Source organism: Salvelinus alpinus, chromosome 7 (genome assembly GCF_045679555.1).
Source record: "Salvelinus alpinus chromosome 7, SLU_Salpinus.1, whole genome shotgun sequence".
Taxonomy (NCBI): Eukaryota; Metazoa; Chordata; class Actinopteri; order Salmoniformes; family Salmonidae; genus Salvelinus; species Salvelinus alpinus.
The window spans coordinates 57131672-57150642 of record NC_092092.1 but is presented as its reverse complement, the minus strand read 5'-3'; the positions used below and the strand labels follow the sequence as shown (position 1 = coordinate 57150642).

At 46.1% G+C, this 18971-nt stretch overlaps 1 protein-coding gene across 1 annotated transcript in view; it reads right to left on the bottom strand.

Annotated features, from left to right (window-relative positions):
* Positions 1-13439: 13439 nt before the first annotated feature.
* Positions 13440-18971, bottom strand: part of LOC139581286 (phosphatidylinositol 3,4,5-trisphosphate 5-phosphatase 2B-like) — a 48944-nt gene continuing 43412 nt past the window's right edge. The window contains exons 23-26 of the mRNA XM_071410877.1: positions 15871-15952; positions 14942-15731; positions 14665-14774; positions 13440-14567 (exon numbers count right to left, since the gene is read on the bottom strand). Coding sequence (XP_071266978.1) covers positions 14468-14567; positions 14665-14774; positions 14942-15731; positions 15871-15952 — 1082 coding nt within the window. The 3' untranslated portion in view covers positions 13440-14467. The remainder of the gene's footprint in view (positions 14568-14664; positions 14775-14941; positions 15732-15870; positions 15953-18971) is intronic.

Here is an 18971-nt window from a genome sequence, read left to right as displayed (position 1 = left end):
ATACAGGGTGTACCGGTAGAGAGTCAATGTTCGGGGGCACTGGTGTCGAGGTAATTGAGGTAATATGTACATGTAAGTAGAGTTATTAAAGTGACTATGCATAGATAATAACAGAGAGTAGCAGCAACGTAGAAGGGGGGGTCTAAGGCAGTGCAATGCAGTGCTAACTGTGCCACTAGAGAACCTGGTTAGAGTCCAGGCTCTGTCGCATCCGGCCATGACCAGGAGACCAATGGGGTGGCGCACAATTGGTCCAGCATCGTCAGGGTTAGGTGAGGGTTTAGCCGGCAGGGATATTCCTGTCCCATTGTGAATGACTCCTGTGGCGGGACGGGCGCAATGCACAATGACATGGTCGCCAGGTGTACGGTGTGACCTCCGACACATTGGTGCGGCGGGCTTCCGGGTTAAGCGGGCGTTGTGTCAAGAGGCAGTGCGGAATGGCTGGGTTATGTTTCTGAGGACGCACGGCATACAACCTTCGCCTCTCCCGAGTCCGTACGGCATGTGCGGCGATGGTACAGGACTGTAACAACCAATTGTCTACCACGAAATTGGTGAGAAAAAGGGGTAAAATAATTAGGAGGCTTATGGCTTGGGGGTAGAAGCTGGTTAGAAGCCTCTTGGTCCTAGACTTGGCGCTCCGGTACCGCTTGCCATGCGGTAGCAGAGAGAACAGTTTATCACTAGGGTGGCTGGAGTATGACAAGGGCCTTTTTAGGGCCTTCCTCTGACGCCGCCTGGTACAGAGGTCCTGGATGGCAAGAAGCTTGGCCCCGGTGATGTACTGGGCCGTACGCACTACCCTCTGTAGTGCCTTGTGGTCGGAGGCCGAGCAATTGTCATACCAGGCAGTGATGCAACCCGTCAGGATGCTCTCGATGTTGCAGCTGTAAAACCTTTTGAGGATCTGAGGACCCATGCCAAATCTTTTCAGTCTCCTGAGGGAGAATAGGTTTTGTTGTGCCCTCTTCACGACTGTCATGGTGTGCTTGTACCATGTTAGTTTGTCGGTGATGTGGACGCCAAGGAACTTGAAGCTCTCAACCTGCTCCACTACAGCCCCGTCGATGAGAATGGGGATATGCTCGGTCCTCCTTTTTCTGTTGTCCACAATAATCTCCTTTGTCTTGATCACGTTGAGGGAGAGGTTGTTGTCCTTGAACCACACCGTTAGGTCTCTGACCTCCTCCCTATTGGCTGTCTCATCATTGTCGGTGATCAGGCCTACCACTGTTGTGTCATCAGCAAACTTAATGATGGTGTTGGAGTCGTGCCTGGCCGTGCAATCATGAGTGAACAGGGAGTACAGGAGGGGACTGAGCATGCACCCCTGAGGGGCCCCCGTGTTGAGGATCAGCATGGCGGATGTGTTGTTACCTACCCTTACCTCCTGGGGGTGGCCTGTCAGGATGTCCAGGATCCAGTTGTAGAGAGAGGTGTTTAGTCCTAAGGTCCTTAGCTTAGTGATGAGCTTTTAGGGCCCTATGGTATTGAACACTGAGCTGTAGTCAATGAATAGCATTCTCCCATAGGTTTTCCTTTTGTCCAGGTGTGAAAGGGCAGTGTGGAGTGCAATAGAGATTGCATCATCTGTGGATTTGTAGGGGTGGTATGCAAATTGGAGTGGGTCTACGGTTTCTGGGATAATGGTGTTGATGTGAGCCATGACCTGCCTTTCAAAGCACTTCATGTCTACAGACGTGAGTGCTACGGGTCGGTAGTCATTTAGGAAGGTTACCTTAGTGATCGTTGGCACAGAGACTATGGTGGTCTATTTAAAACATGTTGCTATTACAGACTCAGACAGGGAGAGGTTGAAATTGTCAGTGAAGACACTTGCCAGTTGGTCAGTGCATGCTCGGAGTACACGTCCTGGTAATCTGTTTGGCCCTGCGTCCTTGTGAATTACTCAAATCGGCTGTGGAGAGCGTGATCACACAGTCATCCGGAACAGCTGATGCTCTCATGCATGTTTCAGTGTTACTTGCCTCAAAGCGAGTATAGAAGTAGTTTAGCTCGTCTGGCAGGCTCGTGTCGCTAGGCAGCTCTCGGCTGTGCTTCCCTTTGTAGTCTGTAATAGTTTGCAAGCCCTGCCACGTCCGACGAGCGTCAAACCTGGTGTAGTACGATTCGATCTTAGTCCTGTATTGATGCTTTGCCTGTTTGATGTTTTCGTCGGAGGGTAAAGCAGGATTTCTTATAAGCTTCCGGGTTAGAGTCCCGCTCCTTGAAAGTGGCAGCTCTACCCTTTAGCTCAGCGTGAATGTTGCCTGTAATCCATGGCTCTGGTTGGGGTATGTACGTACAGTCACTGTAGGGACAACGTCATCGATGCACTTATTGATGAAGCCAGTGACTGATTTGGTGTACTCCTCAATGCTATCTATAGAATCCCGGAACATATTTACAGTCTGTGCTAGCAAAACAGACCTGTAGCTTAGCATCTGTTTCATCTGACCACTTTTTTATAGACCGAGTCACCGGTGCTTCCTGCTTAAATTTTGGCTTGTATGCAGGAATGAGAAGGGTATAATTATGGTCAGATTTGCAAAATGGCAGGCGAGGGAGAGCTTGGTATGCGTCTCTGTGTGTGGAGTAAAGGTGGTCTAGAGTTTTTATCCTCTCTGGTTGCACATTTAACATGCTGATAGAAATTAGGTCAAACGGATTTAAGTTTCCCTGCATTAAAATCCACGGCCACTAGGAGCGCCAATATTCCTCTCTGCTGTCTCCTGAAGTCCACATATCTGTCCTTTGTTTTGTTGATATTGAGGTAGAGGTTATTTTCCTGGCACCACTCCGTCAGGGCTCTCACCTCCCTGTAGGCTGTCTCATTGTTGTTGGGAGTCAGGCTTACCACTGTTGTGTCATCAGCAAAGTTGTTGATTGAGTTGGAGACGTGCACGGCCACGCAGTCGTGAATAATATTAACCTATCAATGTTTGGTCTCTGGGGAGAACTTTGATGACATCTACAGTTGAAGTCGGAAGTTTACATACACTTAGGTTGGAATCATTAAAACTCGTTTTTCAACCACTCTACAAATTTCTTGTGAACAAACTACAGTTTTTGCAAATCGGTTAGGACATCTACTTTGTGTATGACACAAGTCATTTTTCCAACAATTGTTTGCAGACAGATTATTTCACTTACAATTCACTGTATCACAATTCCAGTTGGTCAGAAGTTTACATACACCAAGTTGACTGTGCCTTTAAGCAGCTTGGAAAATTCCAGAAAATTGTGTGATGGCTTTAGAAGCTTCTGATAGGCTAATTGACATAATTTGAGTCAATTGGAGCTGTACCTGTGGATGTATTTCAAGGCCTACCTTCAAACTCAGTGCCTCTTTGCTTGACATCATTGGAAAATCAAAAGAAATTAGCCAAGACCTCAGTAGATCTCCACAATAGTAGATCTCCACAAGTCTCGTTCATCCTTGGGAGCAATTTCCAAACGCCTGAAGGTACCACATTCATCTGTACAAACAGTAGTGCGCAAGTATAAACACTAAGGGACCACGAAGCCGTCATACCGCTCAGGAAGGAGACGCGTTCTGTCTCCTAGAGATGAACGTACTTTGGTGCGAAAAGTGCAAATAAATCCCAGAACAACAGCAAAGGACCTTGTGAAGATGTTAGAGGAAACAGGTACAAAAGTATCTATATCCACAGTAAAAACGAGTTCTATATCGACATAACCTGAAAGGCCGCTCAGCAAGGAAGAAGCCACTGCTCCAAAACCGCCATAAAGAAGCCAGACCAGGGTTTGCAACTGCACATGGGGGCAAAGATCGTACTTTTTGGAGAAATGTCCTCTGGTCTAATGAAACAAAAATAGAACTGTTTCGCCATAATGACCATCGTTATGTTTGCCGAAGAACACCATCCCAACCGTGAAGCACGGGGGTGGCAGCATCATGTTGTGGGGGTGCTTTGCTGCAGGAGGGACTGGTGCACTTCACAAAATAGATGGCATCACGATGATGGAAAATTATGTGGATATATTGAAGCAACATCTCAAGACATCAGTCAGGAAGTTAAAGCTTGGTCGCAAATGGGTCTTCCAATTTGACAATGACCCAAGCATACTTCCAAAGTTGTGGCAAAATGGCTTAAGGACAACAAAGTCAAGGTATTGGAGTAGCCATCACAAAGCCCTGACCTCAATCCTATAGAACATTTGTGCGAGCAAGCAGGCCTACAAACCTGACTCAGGTATTCCAGCACTGTCAGGAGGAATGGGCCAAAATTCACCCAACTTATCGTGGGAAGCTTGTGGAAGGCTCCCTAAAACGTTTGACCCAATTAAACAATTTAAAGGCAATGCTACCAAATGCTAATTGAGTGTGTGTAAAATACTGACCCACTGGGAATGTGATGAAATAAATAAAAGCTGAAATAAATGAGTCTCTCGACTATTATTCTGACATTTCACATAAAGTAATGATCCTAACTGACCTAAGACAGGGAAGGTTTACTAGGATTAAATGTCAGGAATTGTGAAAAACTGAGTTAAAATGTATTTGGCTAAGGTGTATGTAAACTTCCGACTTCAACTGTTCAAACAATACCCCATAATGACAAAGTAAAAAACATTTGTGCAAAGTTATTGAAAATGAAGTATAGAAATATCTAATTTACATAAGTAGTCACACCACTGAGTCAGTACTTTGTAGAAGCACCTTTGGCCGCGATTACAGCAATGAGTCTTTCTCTGTAAAAGTCTCGAAGAGCTTTCCACTCTTGCCCATTATTCTTAAAAAAATGTTCAAGCTCTGTCAAATTGGTTGTTGATCATTGCGAGACCAAAAATGTCAGGTCTTGCCATAGATTTTGAAGCAGATTTAAGTCAAAACTGTAACTCAGCCACTCAGCAACATTCACTGTCTTCTTAGTAAGCAACTCCAGTGTAGATTTGACCTTGTGTTTTAGGATATTGTCCTGCTGAATGGTGAATTAATCTCCCAGTGTCTGGTGGAATGCAGACTGAACCAGATTTTTTTGCTTAGCTCCATTACTTTTCTTTTTTTTCGTGAAAAACTCCCCAGTCCTTAACGATTACAAGCATACCCATAACATGATGCAACCACCACTTTGCTTGAATATATGGACATTGGTACTCAGTTATGTGTTGTATTGGATTTGCCCCAAACATAGTCTCTCCTATCATTGATATGCAGATGACACTACTTTCCTCCTTCCCCCTTTCTGACACCCAGGTGGCAACACGCATCTCTGCGTACCTGACAGACTTTTCAGCTTGGATGTCAGCCCACCACCTCAGTCTCAAACTCGACAAGACGGAACTGCTCGGGCCTCCCGGGTGGCGCAGTGGTCTAGGGCACTGCATCGCAGAGCCAGCTGTGCCACCAGAGTCTCTGGGTTCGCGCCCAGGCTCTGTCGCAGCCGGCCGCGACCGGGGGGTCCGTGGGGCGACGCACAATTGGCCTAGCGTCGTCCGGGTTAGGGAGGGTTTGGCCGGTAGGGATATCCTTGTCTCATCGCGCTCCAGCGACTCCTGTGGCGGGCCGGGCGCAGTGCACGCTAACCAAGGGGGGCGGGTGCACGGTGTTTCCTCCGACACATTGGTGCGGCTGGCTTCCAGGTTGGAGGCGCGCTGTTTTAAGAAGCAGTGCGGCTTGGTTGGGTTGTGCTTCGGAGGACGCATGACTTTCGACCTTCGTCTCTCCCGAGCCCGGGAGTTGTAGCGATGAGACAAGATAGTAATTACTAGCGATTGGATACCACGAAAATTAGGGAGAAAAGGGGGTCAAATTTATTTAAAAAAATAAATAAAAAAAGACGGAACTGCTCTTCCCCCCGGGGAAGACCTGCCCACTCCAAGACCTCTCCATCACGGTTGACAACTCCACGTTTTCCCCCTCCCACAGTGCAAAGAACCTTGGCGTGACCCTGGACAGTCCCCTGTTGTTCTCTGCAAACATCAATGCAGTGACTCGCTCCTGCAGGGTTCATGCTCTACAACATCCTTAGAGTACGACCCTACGTCACACAGGAAGCGTTGCAGATCCAGGCACTTGTAATCTCCCGTCTAGACTACTACAACTCGCTGTTGGCTGGGCTCCTCGCTTGTGCCATCAAACCCCTGCAAGTTATCCAGAACACTGCAGCCCACCTTCCCAAATTCCCTTATGTCACCCCACTCCTCGGCACACTCCACTAGCTTTCAGTCGAAGCTCGCATCCACTACCATGGTACTTGCCTACTGAGCAGCAAGAGGTACTGCCCCTCCCTACCTTCAGGCTCTGCTCAAACCCTACACCCCAACTCGAGTACTCTGTTCTGCCACCTCTGGTTTCTTGGCCCTCCCACCCCTACGCAAGGGCAGCTCCCGGTCAGCCCATTCCAAGCTTTTCTCTGTCCTGGCACCCCAATTGTGGAACCAGCTTTTCCCTGAAGCTAGGACAGCCGAGTCCCTGCCCATCTTCCGAAAACATCTGAAACCCTTCATCCTTAAAGATTATTTCATCCTTAAATAATCCCAATATTTTAATACTGTACAGGCTTCCTTCTTTTCACTCTGTCAATTAGGTTAGTCTTGTGGAGTAAATACAATGTTGTTGATCCATCCTCAGTTTTCTCCTGTCACAGCCATTAAACTCTGTAATTGTTTTAATGTCACCATTGGCCTCATGGTGAAATTCCTGAGCGGTTTCCTTCTCTACGGCATCTGAGTTAGGAAGGACGCATGTATCTTTGTAGTGACTGGGTGTACTGATACACCATCCAAAGTGTAATTCATAACTTCCACCATGCTCAAAGGGATATTCAATGTCTGCTTTTCTTCATTTTTACCCATCTACCAATAGGTGCCCTTTGCGAGGCATTGGAAAACCTCCCTGGTCTTTTTGGTTGAATCGGTGTTTGAAATTCACTGCTTGACTTATGGACCTTACAGATAATTGTATGTGTGGGGTACAGAGATGAGGTAGTCATTCAAAAATCACATTAAACACTATTATTGCACACAGAGTGAGTCCATACAACTTATTATGTGACTTGTTATGCACATTTTTATTCCTGAACTTAATTTAGCTTTGCCATAATAAAGGGGTTGAATACTTATTGACCCAAGACATTTCAGCTTTTAATTTTTGATTAATCTGTACAAATTTCGAAAAACATAATTCCACTTTGACATTAGGGGGTATTGTGTGTAGGTCAGTGACAAAAAAATCTAAATTTAATCAATTTTAATTCAGGCTGTAACACAACAAAATGTTGAAAAATTCAATGGGTGTGAATACTTTCTGAAGGACAGCATGTTCACTGTTGACGTTGAAACTGGTGTTTTGCGAGTACTATTTAATGAAGCTGCCAGTTGAGGACTTGTGAGGGGTCTGTTTCTCAAACTAGACACTCTAATGTACTTGTCCTCTTGCTCAGTTGTGCACCGGGGCCTCCCACTCCTCTTTCTATTCTGGTTAGAGCTAGTTTGCGCTGTTCTGTGAAGGGAGTAGTACACAACGTTGTACGAGATCTTCAGCTTCTTGGCAATTTCTCGCATGGAATAGCCTTAATTTCTTCAAGAAATAGACTGATGAGTTTCAGAAGAAGGTGCTTTGTTTCTGACCATTTTGAAACTGTAATCGAACTCACAAATGCTGATGCTCCAGATACTCAACTAGTCTAAAGAAGGCCAGTTTTATTGCTTCTTTAATCAGAACAACAGTTTTCAGCTGTGCTAACATAAGTGTTTTCTAATGATCAATTAGCCTTTTTGTGACGTGTGTCGTAAGGAGTGGACCAAGGCGCAGCGTGGAAAGTGTTCATGATTTTTATTATCAAAAAACACAAAAGCAAACAGTTCTGTCAGGTAACAGACACTAAACAGAAAACAAGACCCCACAAAACCCAAAAGGAAAATGACAACTTATATATGATCCCCAATCAGGAACAGCGATAGACAGCTGCCCCTGATTGGGAATCAACCACCCCAACATAGAAATACGGAAACTAGAATGCCCACCCTAATCCCACTCTGACCTAACCAAATAGAGAAATAAAAACACTCTCTAAGGTCAGGGCGTGACACTTTTAAAATGATAAACTTGGATTAGCTAACACAACGTGCCATTGGAACACAGGAATGATGGTTGTTGATAATGGGCCTCTGTACACCTATGTAGATATTCCATAAAAAATCTGCAGTTTCCAGCTACAATAGTCATATACAACATTAACAATGTCTACACTGTATTTTTGATAGATTTGATGTTATTTTAATGGACAAAACATTTGCTTTTATTTCAATAAGGACATTTTTAAGTGACCCCAAACTTTTGAACGGTAGTCTATAAACTCAGCAAAAAAATGTACGTTCTCTCACTGTCAACTGCGTTTATTTTCAGCAAACTTAACGTGTAAATATTTGTATGAACATAACAATATTCAACAACTGAAACATAAAGTGAACAAGTTCCACAAACATGTGACTAACATAAATGGAATAATGTGTCCCTCAAACAAAGGGGCCGTCAAAATCAAAAGTAACAGTCAGTATCTGGTGTGGCCACCAGCAGCATTATGTACTGCAGTGCATCTCCTCCTCATGGACTGCACCAGATTTGCCAGTGCTTGCTGTGAGATGTTACCCCACTCTTCCACCAAGGCACCTGCAAGTTCCCGGACATTTCTGGGGGGAATGGCCCTAGCCTTCACCCTCCGATCCAACAGGTCCCAGACGTGCTCAATGGGATTGAGATCCGGGCTCTTCGCTGGCCATGGCAGAACACTGACATTCCTGTCTTGCAGGAAATCACTCACAGAACGAGCAGTATGGCTGGTGTCATTGTCATGCTGGAGGGTCATGTCACGATGAGCCTGCAGAAAGGGTACCACATGAGTGAGGAGGATGTCTTCCCTGTAACGCACAGTGTTAAGATTGCCTGCAATGACAACAAGCTCAGTCCGATGATACTGTGACACACCGCCCCAGACCATGATACCATGATGGACCCTCCAGCTCCAAATTGATTCCGCTCCAGAGTACAGGCCTCGGTTTAAAGCTCATTCCTTCGACGACAAACGTGAATCCTACCATCACCCCTGGTGAGACAAAACCGTGACTCGTCAGTGAAGAGCACTTTTTGCTAGTCCTATCTGGTCCAGCGACGGTGGGTTTGTGCCCATAGGCAACGTTGTTGCCGGTGATGTCTGGTGAGGACCTGCCTTACAACAGGCCTACAAGCCCTCAGTCCAGCCCCTCTCAGCCGATTGCGGACAGTCTGAGCACTGATGGAGGGATTGTGCATTCCTGGTGTAATTCGGGCAGTTGTAGCCATCCTGTACCTGTCCCGCAGGTATGATGTTCGGATATACCGATCCAGTGCAGGTGTTCTTACACGTGGTCTGCCACTGCGAGGACGATCAGCTGTCCGTCCTGTCTCCCTGTAGTACTATCTTAGGCGTCTCACAGTACGGACATTGCAATTTATTGCCCTGGCCACATCTGCAGTCCTCATGCCTCCTTGCAGCATTCCTAAGGCACGTTCACGCAGATGAGCAGGGACCCTGGGCATCTTTCTTTTGGTGTTAGTAGAAAGGCCTCTTTAGTGTCCTAAGTTTTCCTAACTGTGAAATTAATTGCCTACTGTCTGTAAGCTGTTAGTGTCTTAATGACCATTCCACAGGTGCATGTTCATTAATTGTTTATGGTTCATTGAACAAGCATGTTTAAACCCTTTACAATGAAGATCTGTGAAGTTATTTGGATTTTTACGAATTATCTTTGAAAGACAGGGTCCTGAAAAAGGGCCGTTTCTTTTTTTGCTGAGTTTATATAACAAGTTGTCATCCCTAATGCCTCTTAACTGGTGAATGATATCTGAGTTTTGGAGTGTGTCCCTGGCTGTCCGTAAATTTAAAAAACAAGAAAACCGTGCAATTGCCGTACCAGGCGGTGATAAGGGCCGACAGGATGCTCTCAATATTGCATTTGTAGAAGTTCATGAGGGTCTTAGGGGCCAAACCATTTCTTAAACCTCCTGAGGTTGAGGAGGCTGCTGTTGTGCCTTCTTCACCACACTGGATAGACCATTTCAGGTTGTCAGTGATGTGCACGCTGAGGAACTTGAAGATTTTCACCCTCTCCACTGTGACCCCATCGATGTGGATCGGGGGGTGCTCTCTCTGCTGTCTCCTGAAGTCCACGAATATGTCCTTTGTTTTGTTGACATTGAGGTAGAGGTTATTTTCCTGGCACCACTCCGCCAGGGCCCTCACCTCCCTGTAAGCTGTCTCATTGTTGTTGGGAGTCAGGCTTACCACTGTTGTGTCATCAGCAAAGTTGTTGATTGAGTTGGAGACGTGCACGGCCACGCAGTCATGAATAATATTACTGCATCCATGTTTGGTCTATATGAACCTTGTTCTCTGAGGAGAACTTTGATTACATCTATATGGATGTATGATGTTTAACATATCTCTGTGGTTCTTTTATTTTTTTCAGCGTGAACTCTAACAACTTTTTCTGTATGCAAGAGGTTTTATTGCCCTTCTTAGGAATGCTGCCTCATCTGCATTGGACCCATCCCCCAGACAAACCTTTGGATGCTGTCACCTCCTGTGTGGAGGTTGGGCTAGCTAGTTTAATGTCAGTGTACCTTGAAATGGTCTGATTGGTCTACGGTGGTCAGTTTTGGTTTGAAAAAGTCACACCTTCATAGGTATACATTGTTTCCGTCCTGCTTCTTCTTGTATCCTGTCCTTGGAGAAAAAGTCTTATGAGTAATGCTCTCTTTTCTAGGCTAGCTACTAGGCTTATGGCCCGAGTAGGACCGATTTGTTCATGCTTTGTCTTGTAACTTTACCATGTACAACATATGCCTAAACTAATGCCTTGTTGACAGTAATGTCTTGTAACTTATGGTTTTGCCTTGTATAATGTAATTCATTCCTTTTATAATGTTATTAAATAGTTGCATTTTATATTCAATCTAATGACCATTTCTTGAACTTAGTCAGCTAAACTATTAATACTTGATTGCAAATTGTTTAATCCTAATATCTAATGGAGTCAAATATGTGATGTGCATATTATTGAATATAATTTAGCCCTATGTGTGTGTGTGTGTGTGTATGTGGGTATGTGTGTGTGTGTGAGTATGAGTGTGTGTTTGTGTGTGAGTGTGTGCATGCGTGTCCACGTGTGCCAACGTGTGTATGTGATGGCCTGTTAATGGCTCATAAGCCTGGAATGTGAGTGGGCCACTGACGCAGCACACTAGAGAAACCCATTCAATTTGCCCTCCTGCCCCTCCTCTCCCTTCCCCTGTTGAGCCTGACTCCTGACCCTTGGATAAGTCAGTACTACTGTGTGTGTGTGTGTGTGTGTGTGTGTGTGTGTGTGTGTGTGTGTGTGTGTGTGTGTGTGTGTGTGTGTGTGTGTGTGTGTGTGTGTGTGTGTGTGTGTGTGTGTGTGTGTGTGTGTGTGTGTGTGTGTGTGTGTGTGTGTGTCTGCACGTGTGTTTGTGACGACCTGTTAATGGCTCACAAGCCTGGAATTTGAGTGGGCCAGTGACGTATCACACTACTGAAACCCACTCAGTACCAATCAAAGGACAGGCTGACTGGCTTTATATAGCATTCACAGACAGACTCAGTGGACTGTATTTTCCTTTATATCAACATCTAATACATTGTTTAGTAGACTACTTTGGGAATGAGTTAGCAGCAGGTGAGCATTCAGACAGTCACACTGTATCACAGTCACACTGAATCACAGCCACACAGAATCACAGTTACACTGTATCACAGTCACACTGAATCACAGTCACACCTTATCACAGCCACACTGAATCACAGTCACACCTTATCACAGCCACACTGAATCACAGTCACACTGAATCACAGTCACACTGTATCACAGTCACACCTTATCACAGCCACAATGAATCACAGTCACACCTTATCACAGTCACACTGTATCACAGCCACAATGAATCACAGTCACACCTTATCACAGTCACACCTTATCACAGCCACACTGAATCACAGTCACACTGTATCACAGTCACACGGAATCACAGTCACACTGAATCACAGTCACACTGAATCACAGTCTCACCTTATCACAGCCACACTGAATCACAGTCACACCTTATCACAGCTACACTGAATCACAGTCACACTGAATCACAGTCACACTGAATCACAGTCACACATTATCACAGCCACACTGAATCACAGTCACACCTTATCACAAGCACACTGAATCACAGTCACACTGAATCACAGTCACACTGTATAAGACATCTTTGTTCCAAACCTGGCATTGAACCAACCTCCTGTAGTGGCAGGACAATGGCTGTTTGTTTTATAGAGAAGCAGGCAGGATCACTGTTTTGACATTCTGCCAAAAGTCCCAGAATCACAAGAGGACGTCCTGTGATGACATCACGAGAGTTCCACCGTAGCCAGTCTGACTAGGGGTCTTATCACCCAGCGGCGTCTGAATCCAGGAGAGGAGACCAGTACACGTTTGCCTGGTCAGCCAGGCAGTCACTGACACATACCTGCTGTCAGGGGAATCAGAGGAAAGTGTTGGCTCATGTTATCCAAATGACCTGTCGTGTTGTATACACCACCACAGAAGATAGCTAACACAGAGACCAATAATATATACAGATTTCTCATCATCTCACACAGACAAACACATCATCCACCCTTACCTGTTGATAACTATAGAAGTAGAATGAGTAGTACTGACAGAACTAGCTAACCCACATACAGTGTCCTTGTATTGGCAGAACATTTGCTGTAAGGACTGATACTTGTTATTTTCCCACGATGACTGTTGCCCAATGGTTACATTCTTGGAATGGCACAATTTACATAAGAGAGAACATGTTTTTCTTCAAACATGCAGGTCTTGATCTATTGAGCTACCGGGTGAGTGTACCACAGAGACAGAGTAGTGTGGTTTTGTGGGTGTAAGTGACGATATAGTGTGAAACCAGACACAGGAAGTTTTGCTTCAAGTCTAAACGAGAAGATGGCGAATGAGGAAAGACTTTGAGAAAAGTTACGATTAGCAAATAAAACAGTCATAAATGATTACTAAACCTGTGATGATTTTGCAAATTGAGTGAGTGATGGGAGTTATTCAATTGTGTTTCGGTCAAGTCTATGATTGGAATGGAATTGTGCTTATACCTAGCTTTCTAGCGTAACGATTATATCAAGTTGTGGTCTTCTGGATTGGCTTTCCCACCGTTGGATGTTTGTACCAGCAAGGTGTTGTTCATAAAGAGAGGAATAGCCAACTTGGTGTGGATAGTTTTCTAGTTTTCTATGAAGACACAACAAACATGATGCCATAGTGCAGTCTGTGATATCAAACCTCCCAATGCTCAATCTCATTTGTTTTGCATGGTCCCAAATGTCCTGATAAATATGTACAGTACATTTCATAATGTGGTCACAATATTGTTTTATTCATATCGTCTCCCATTGGGTTGAATGAATGTAATATACATGTAAAACTCATGAACTTCCTTCAACAACCTTCAGAGAATAAAGTTGTAAAGTGCCAAGATCCACAGTTAAGTGGCACCGCTGACAAAGAACCACAGGCATCAAGAACAGGTTCAACGCCCTCGAACGTTCACACAATAGCAATGTGTAAGAACCCACACTATCTGTCACTCAGTCAACAGTTCGTTTTATACAATTCTGTTTGAAAAGGCAGTAAAAAAAAAATATGGTACAGTGCACAGAAACACATGTTAAATGGGTGTGTGGCCCTTGAAGAGCACACAAGAGTTATGGTCTAAGAGAGAGATAACCAGATAGAGAAACAGGATATACAATGTAGGAGTAATGGACAGAATGTAAATAAACTAGCCCAGGGTTCACTAATTCCTCCCAATGGATTCTCCTCTTATCACATAATCAACTACACCCTGGTTACAACATAATGCTACCATCAGACAGCAAACCAGGCAGTTTTTAATATTAACTTTACAGGCCATGTTAAAACGTGGACTGGCAAATATGTACAGCTATATATTTCCCCCTCCATGGCCTTTATTGAGTGCTTTAACAAGCTCTGTGCTGTTCTCTATATCGGTAGAGGAGTGGAACGAGCAGGGGAAGAGGTCTTGGGTGTGAATGCTCAGTAAACAGTACATTCTGGTGACTGCGGAGGAGACGCATAATCAATATTTAGCTATGTGGATCTAAATTGGATATAAAATGTTTGACAGTGACTTGAGTCCACATCTCTCATTTGAAGGTGTACACGTGAATGGTAAGGGATATGAGATGAGGATTTCATGGGACATGCATTGCGTCTTTTGTGTGTTCGCATAAAAGCAACTCGTTGTTACTGTAAATAAAATGATGGCGTGGAGAAGAGGCGACTTGTATTCCATTATGGCAGGCATCTGTCACTGATGTCCATCGGCTTCAGTTTGAGAACTCAAACAACGTAAGTAGGTCTATAGTGAATCCCAGATCCTGGGTAGGTTCTCCAGGATCCTCCGGCGATGCGAGGGGTTTGACACTCCGGCTGCACGCAGGTCCTCCTCTGTGATGCCACTGTGGAGAGGGCAAAGGTCATAAAGGTATCGCTAACTGACTTAGACCACTGAGACCAAAATAATCAGTTTCCATTGACTATTATTCTTCCTCTCACCTGAAGTAGTCCAGGTCGTCCCAGCCATTGAGGCTGAGTCCCAGGGTGTAATTCTGCAGACCCAGGGTGCTGAGTAGCTCCCGCACAGTCTCTGGAGCCCCACGGAGGACCTGCATTAGACATCCCCCCCAAAACATCCCTCTCAAAATGAGCCCAAACCAAAGTGTCTGTTGCCATATTATTGAGGCTAGGACTTTTTCCTGATCACGTGAACTTTAAGAAAAACCTTTGGCCCATGACTAGTCCCACTCTCTACATATTGTGTCTAGTCACCCACCTCTTTCTCCCAGCAGTAGCCTCTCTCGGTAGACATGGCCAGGTCATTCCTCTGAGCCGGTCTCTGGCCTGGTGTGGATGGAGCCCTGAGGTCCACAGGGAAGAAGTCCACCTCACTTAGTGACTTGGCAATCTGCAGGGCTGTGAGGGAGTGGTCCCCTAGGGGTTCAACTGGCTGCTCCGCCACCCAGGGGGCTGAGGCCTGGACGTGGGGCACGTGGGTGGACACATAGGGGTAGAGGGAGGTGGGTTTGCTCCTTACAGGGCTGGCTCGTTCCTGTTGGTGCACCCTAGGCTGTTCTCTCCTGGGGGTCTCTCTGATGACAGCGGAGTGGTCCGTGTACATGTTCCTCAGGTACTTGGGAGGCAGGATGGCGTCCTGGACAACATTGTTTTTGCTTGGTTGTGGTTGTATGGGCTGTTCATGATAGTGAGAGGTGGTGGTGGGGTTTGCGGCAGGGGGGATTGGCGATGGGTTTTTTGCTGGGAAGAGCTGATAGGAGGAGTTGGCCTGGGGAGGATGATGGTCATTGGAGGAGGAGTAGTGGGGCAGGATGCCTGGAATCTCGATTTCAGTGAAGTCCGACCTACGAGCGGACTTCCTGTCATAGCCACGCCCCCCAGAGAGCTTTGGGAGCTGCAGCGCTGAGTCGCCGGCCCAGACCACTTGGAGGTCCCTACGAGGGGGTGGAGCCTCCTCCACCCTGCGCAGGACAGACACACCTTCAAATATGAAGTAAGCAGGGTTTGTGTAACTGCTAGGGGCTGGCTTGGGTGGAGGGGGTGATGATCTGAAATGAATGGACAAATCATAATGAGAGTAAACCATAACTATATGCCCATCACTAACCAACTACATCTTTAATCAAATGTTGACAATGTATGTTAGTTTCACTGTGAGCGTCTTGAAAAACTCCAAAATATCCTCACCGGCTGATAGGTGCCTGAGTGGACTGAGGAGACAAGTGTCCCCTCACCAGACCCTTCTCGTCCTTCTCGAAGCAGAACCACTCTGAAAAAGCCAACAGGTGTTTTCTGGACATGATATAACTCATGTCTTCTTCATATGTTGTGTGTTGTCTGGGGTAAAGACCCAGACTAGCATGTGGTGGCAGTGTTTGTGTGTTGCCATGGCAATGTGTGAGGCTTGACCTATAGGGTTAAGGGCACCCACTCACACTGTATCCTTTGAATGTGTCAGGATGCATCTGGTCAGGCTCAGCCAGGGAGGAGCCAAAAGAGGATGCCAGGGCAGAGATCAGAGAGATAGAAAGCCTTGGATTGTTGAGGAACCAAATAGAGGAAGTCAGGGCAGAGACCAGAGAGAGAGAAAGCCTTGGATTGTTGAGGAACCAAATAGAGGATGCCAGGGCAGAGACCAGAGAGAGAGAAAGCCTTGGATTGTTGAGGAACCAAATAGAGGAAGTCAGGGCAGAGACCAGAGAGAGAGAAAGCCTTGGATTGTTGAGGAAACAAATAGAGGACGTCAGGGCAGAGACCAGAGAGAGAGAAAGCCTTGGATTGTTGAGGAACCAAAAAGTGGATGCCAGGGCAGAGACCAGAGAGAGAGAAAGCCTTGGATTGTTGAGGAACTAAATAGAGGAAGTCCGGGCAGAGACCAGAGAGAGAGAAAGCCTTGGATTGTTGAGGAACCAAAAAGAGGATGCCAGGGCAGAGACCAGAGAGAGAGAAAGCCTTGGATTGTTGAGGAACCAAATAGAGGAAGTCAGGGCAGAGACCAGAGAGAGAGAAAGCCTTGGATCGTTGAGGAACCAAATAGAGGAAGCCAGGGCAGAGACCAGAGAGAGAGAAAGCCTTGGATTGTTGAGGAGCCAAAAATAGGATGTAAGGGCAGAGATCAGAGACCAGGGACCAGAGAGAAAGCCTTGGGTCATTGAGGAGCCAAAAATAGGAAGTAAGGGTAGAGACCAGAGAGAGAGAAAGCCTTGGATTGTTGAGGAACCAAATAGAGGAAGTCAGGGCAGAGACCAGAGAGAGAGAAAGCCTTGGATTGTTGAGGAACCAAATAGAGGAAGTCAGGGCAGAGACCAGAGAAAGAAAAAGCCTTGGATCGTTGAGGAACCAAATAGAGGATGCCAGGGCAGAGACCAGAGAAAGAGAAAGCCTTGGATTGTTGAGGAACCAAAAAGAGGATGCCAGGGCAGAGACCAGAGAGAGAGAAAGCCTTGGATTGTTGAGGAACCAAATAGAGGAAGTCAGGGCAGAGACCAGAGAGATAGAAAGCCTTGGATTGTTGAGGAACCAAATAGAGGAAGTCAGGGCAGAGACCAGAGAGATAGAAAGCCTTGGATTGTTGAGGAACCAAATAGAGGAAGTCAGGGCAGAGACCAGAGAGAGAGAAAGCCTTGGATTGTTGAGGAACCAAATAGAGGAAGTCAGGGCAGAGACCAGAGAGAGAGAAAGCCTTGGATTGTTGAGGAACCAAATAGAGGAAGTCAGGGCAGAGACCAGAGAGAGAGAAAGCCTTCGATTGTTGAGGAGCCAAATAGAGGAAGTCAGGGCAGAGACCAGAGAGAGAGAAAGCCTTGGATTGTTGAGGAACCAAATAGAGGAAGTCAGGGCAGAGACCAGAGAGAGAGAAAGCCTTGGATTGTTGAGGAACCAAATAGAGGAAGTCAGGGCAGAGACCAGAGAGAGAGAAAGCCTTGGATTGTTGAGGAGCCAAATAGAGGAAGTCAGGGCAGAGACCAGAGAAAGAGAAAGCCTTGGATTGTTGAGGAACCAAATAGAGGAAGTCAGGGCAGAGACCAGAGAGAGAGAAAGCCTTGGATTGTTGAGGAACCAAAAAGAGGATGCCAGGGCAGAGACCAGAGAGAGAGAAAGCCTTGGATTGTTGAGGAACCAAATAGAGGATGCCAGGGCAGAGACCGAGAGAGAGAAAGCCTTGGATTGTTGAGGAACCAAATAGAGGAAGTCAGGGCAGAGACCAGAGAGAGAGAAAGCCTTGGATTGTTGAGGAACCAAATAGAGGAAGTCAGGGCAGAGACCAGAGAGAGAGAAAGCCTTGGATTGTTGAGGAACCAAAAAGAGGATGCCAGGGCAGAGACCAGAGAGAGAGAAAGCCTTGGATTGTTGAGGAACCAAATAAGGAAGTCAGGGCAGAGACCAGAGAGAGAGAAAGCCTTGGATTGTTGAGGAACCAAATAGAGGAAGTCAGGGCAGAGACCAGAGAGAGAGAAAGCCTTCGATTGTTGAGGAGCCAAATAGAGGAAGTCAGGGCAGAGACCAGAGAGAGAGAAAGCCTTGGATTGTTGAGGAACCAAATAGAGGAAGTCAGGGCAGAGACCAGAGAGAGAGAAAGCCTTGGATTGTTGAGGAACCAAATAGAGGAAGTCAGGGCAGAGACCAGAGAGAGAGAAAGCCTTGGATTGTTGAGGAGCCAAATAGAGGAAGTCAGGGCAGAGACCAGAGAAAGAGAAAGCCTTGGATTGTTGAGGAACCAAATAGAGGAAGTCAGGGCAGAGACCAGAGAGAGAGAAAGCCTTGGATTGTTGAGGAACCAAAAAGAGGATGCCAGGGCAGAGACCAGAGAGAGAGAAAGCCTTGGATTGTTGAGGAACCAAATAGAGGATGCCAGGGCAGAGACCAGAGAGAGAGAAAGCCTTGGATTGTTGAGGAACCAAATAGAGGAAGTCAGGGCAGAGACCAGAGAGAGAGAAAGCCTTGGATTGTTGAGGAACCAAATAGAGGAAGTCAGGGCAGAGACCAGAGAGAGAGAAAGCCTTGGATTGTTGAGGAACCAAAAAGAGGATGCCAGGGCAGAGACCAGAGAGAGAGAAAGCCTTGGATTGTTGAGCAACTAAATAGAGGAAGTCCGGGCAGAGACCAGAGAGAGAGAAAGCCTTGGATTGTTGAGGAACCAAAAAGAGGATGCCAGGGCAGAGACCAGAGAGAGAGAAAGCCTTGGATTGTTGAGGAACCAAATAGAGGAAGTCAGGGCAGAGACCAGAGAGAGAGAAAGCCTTGGATCGTTGAGGAACCAAATAGAGGAAGCCAGGGCAGAGACCAGA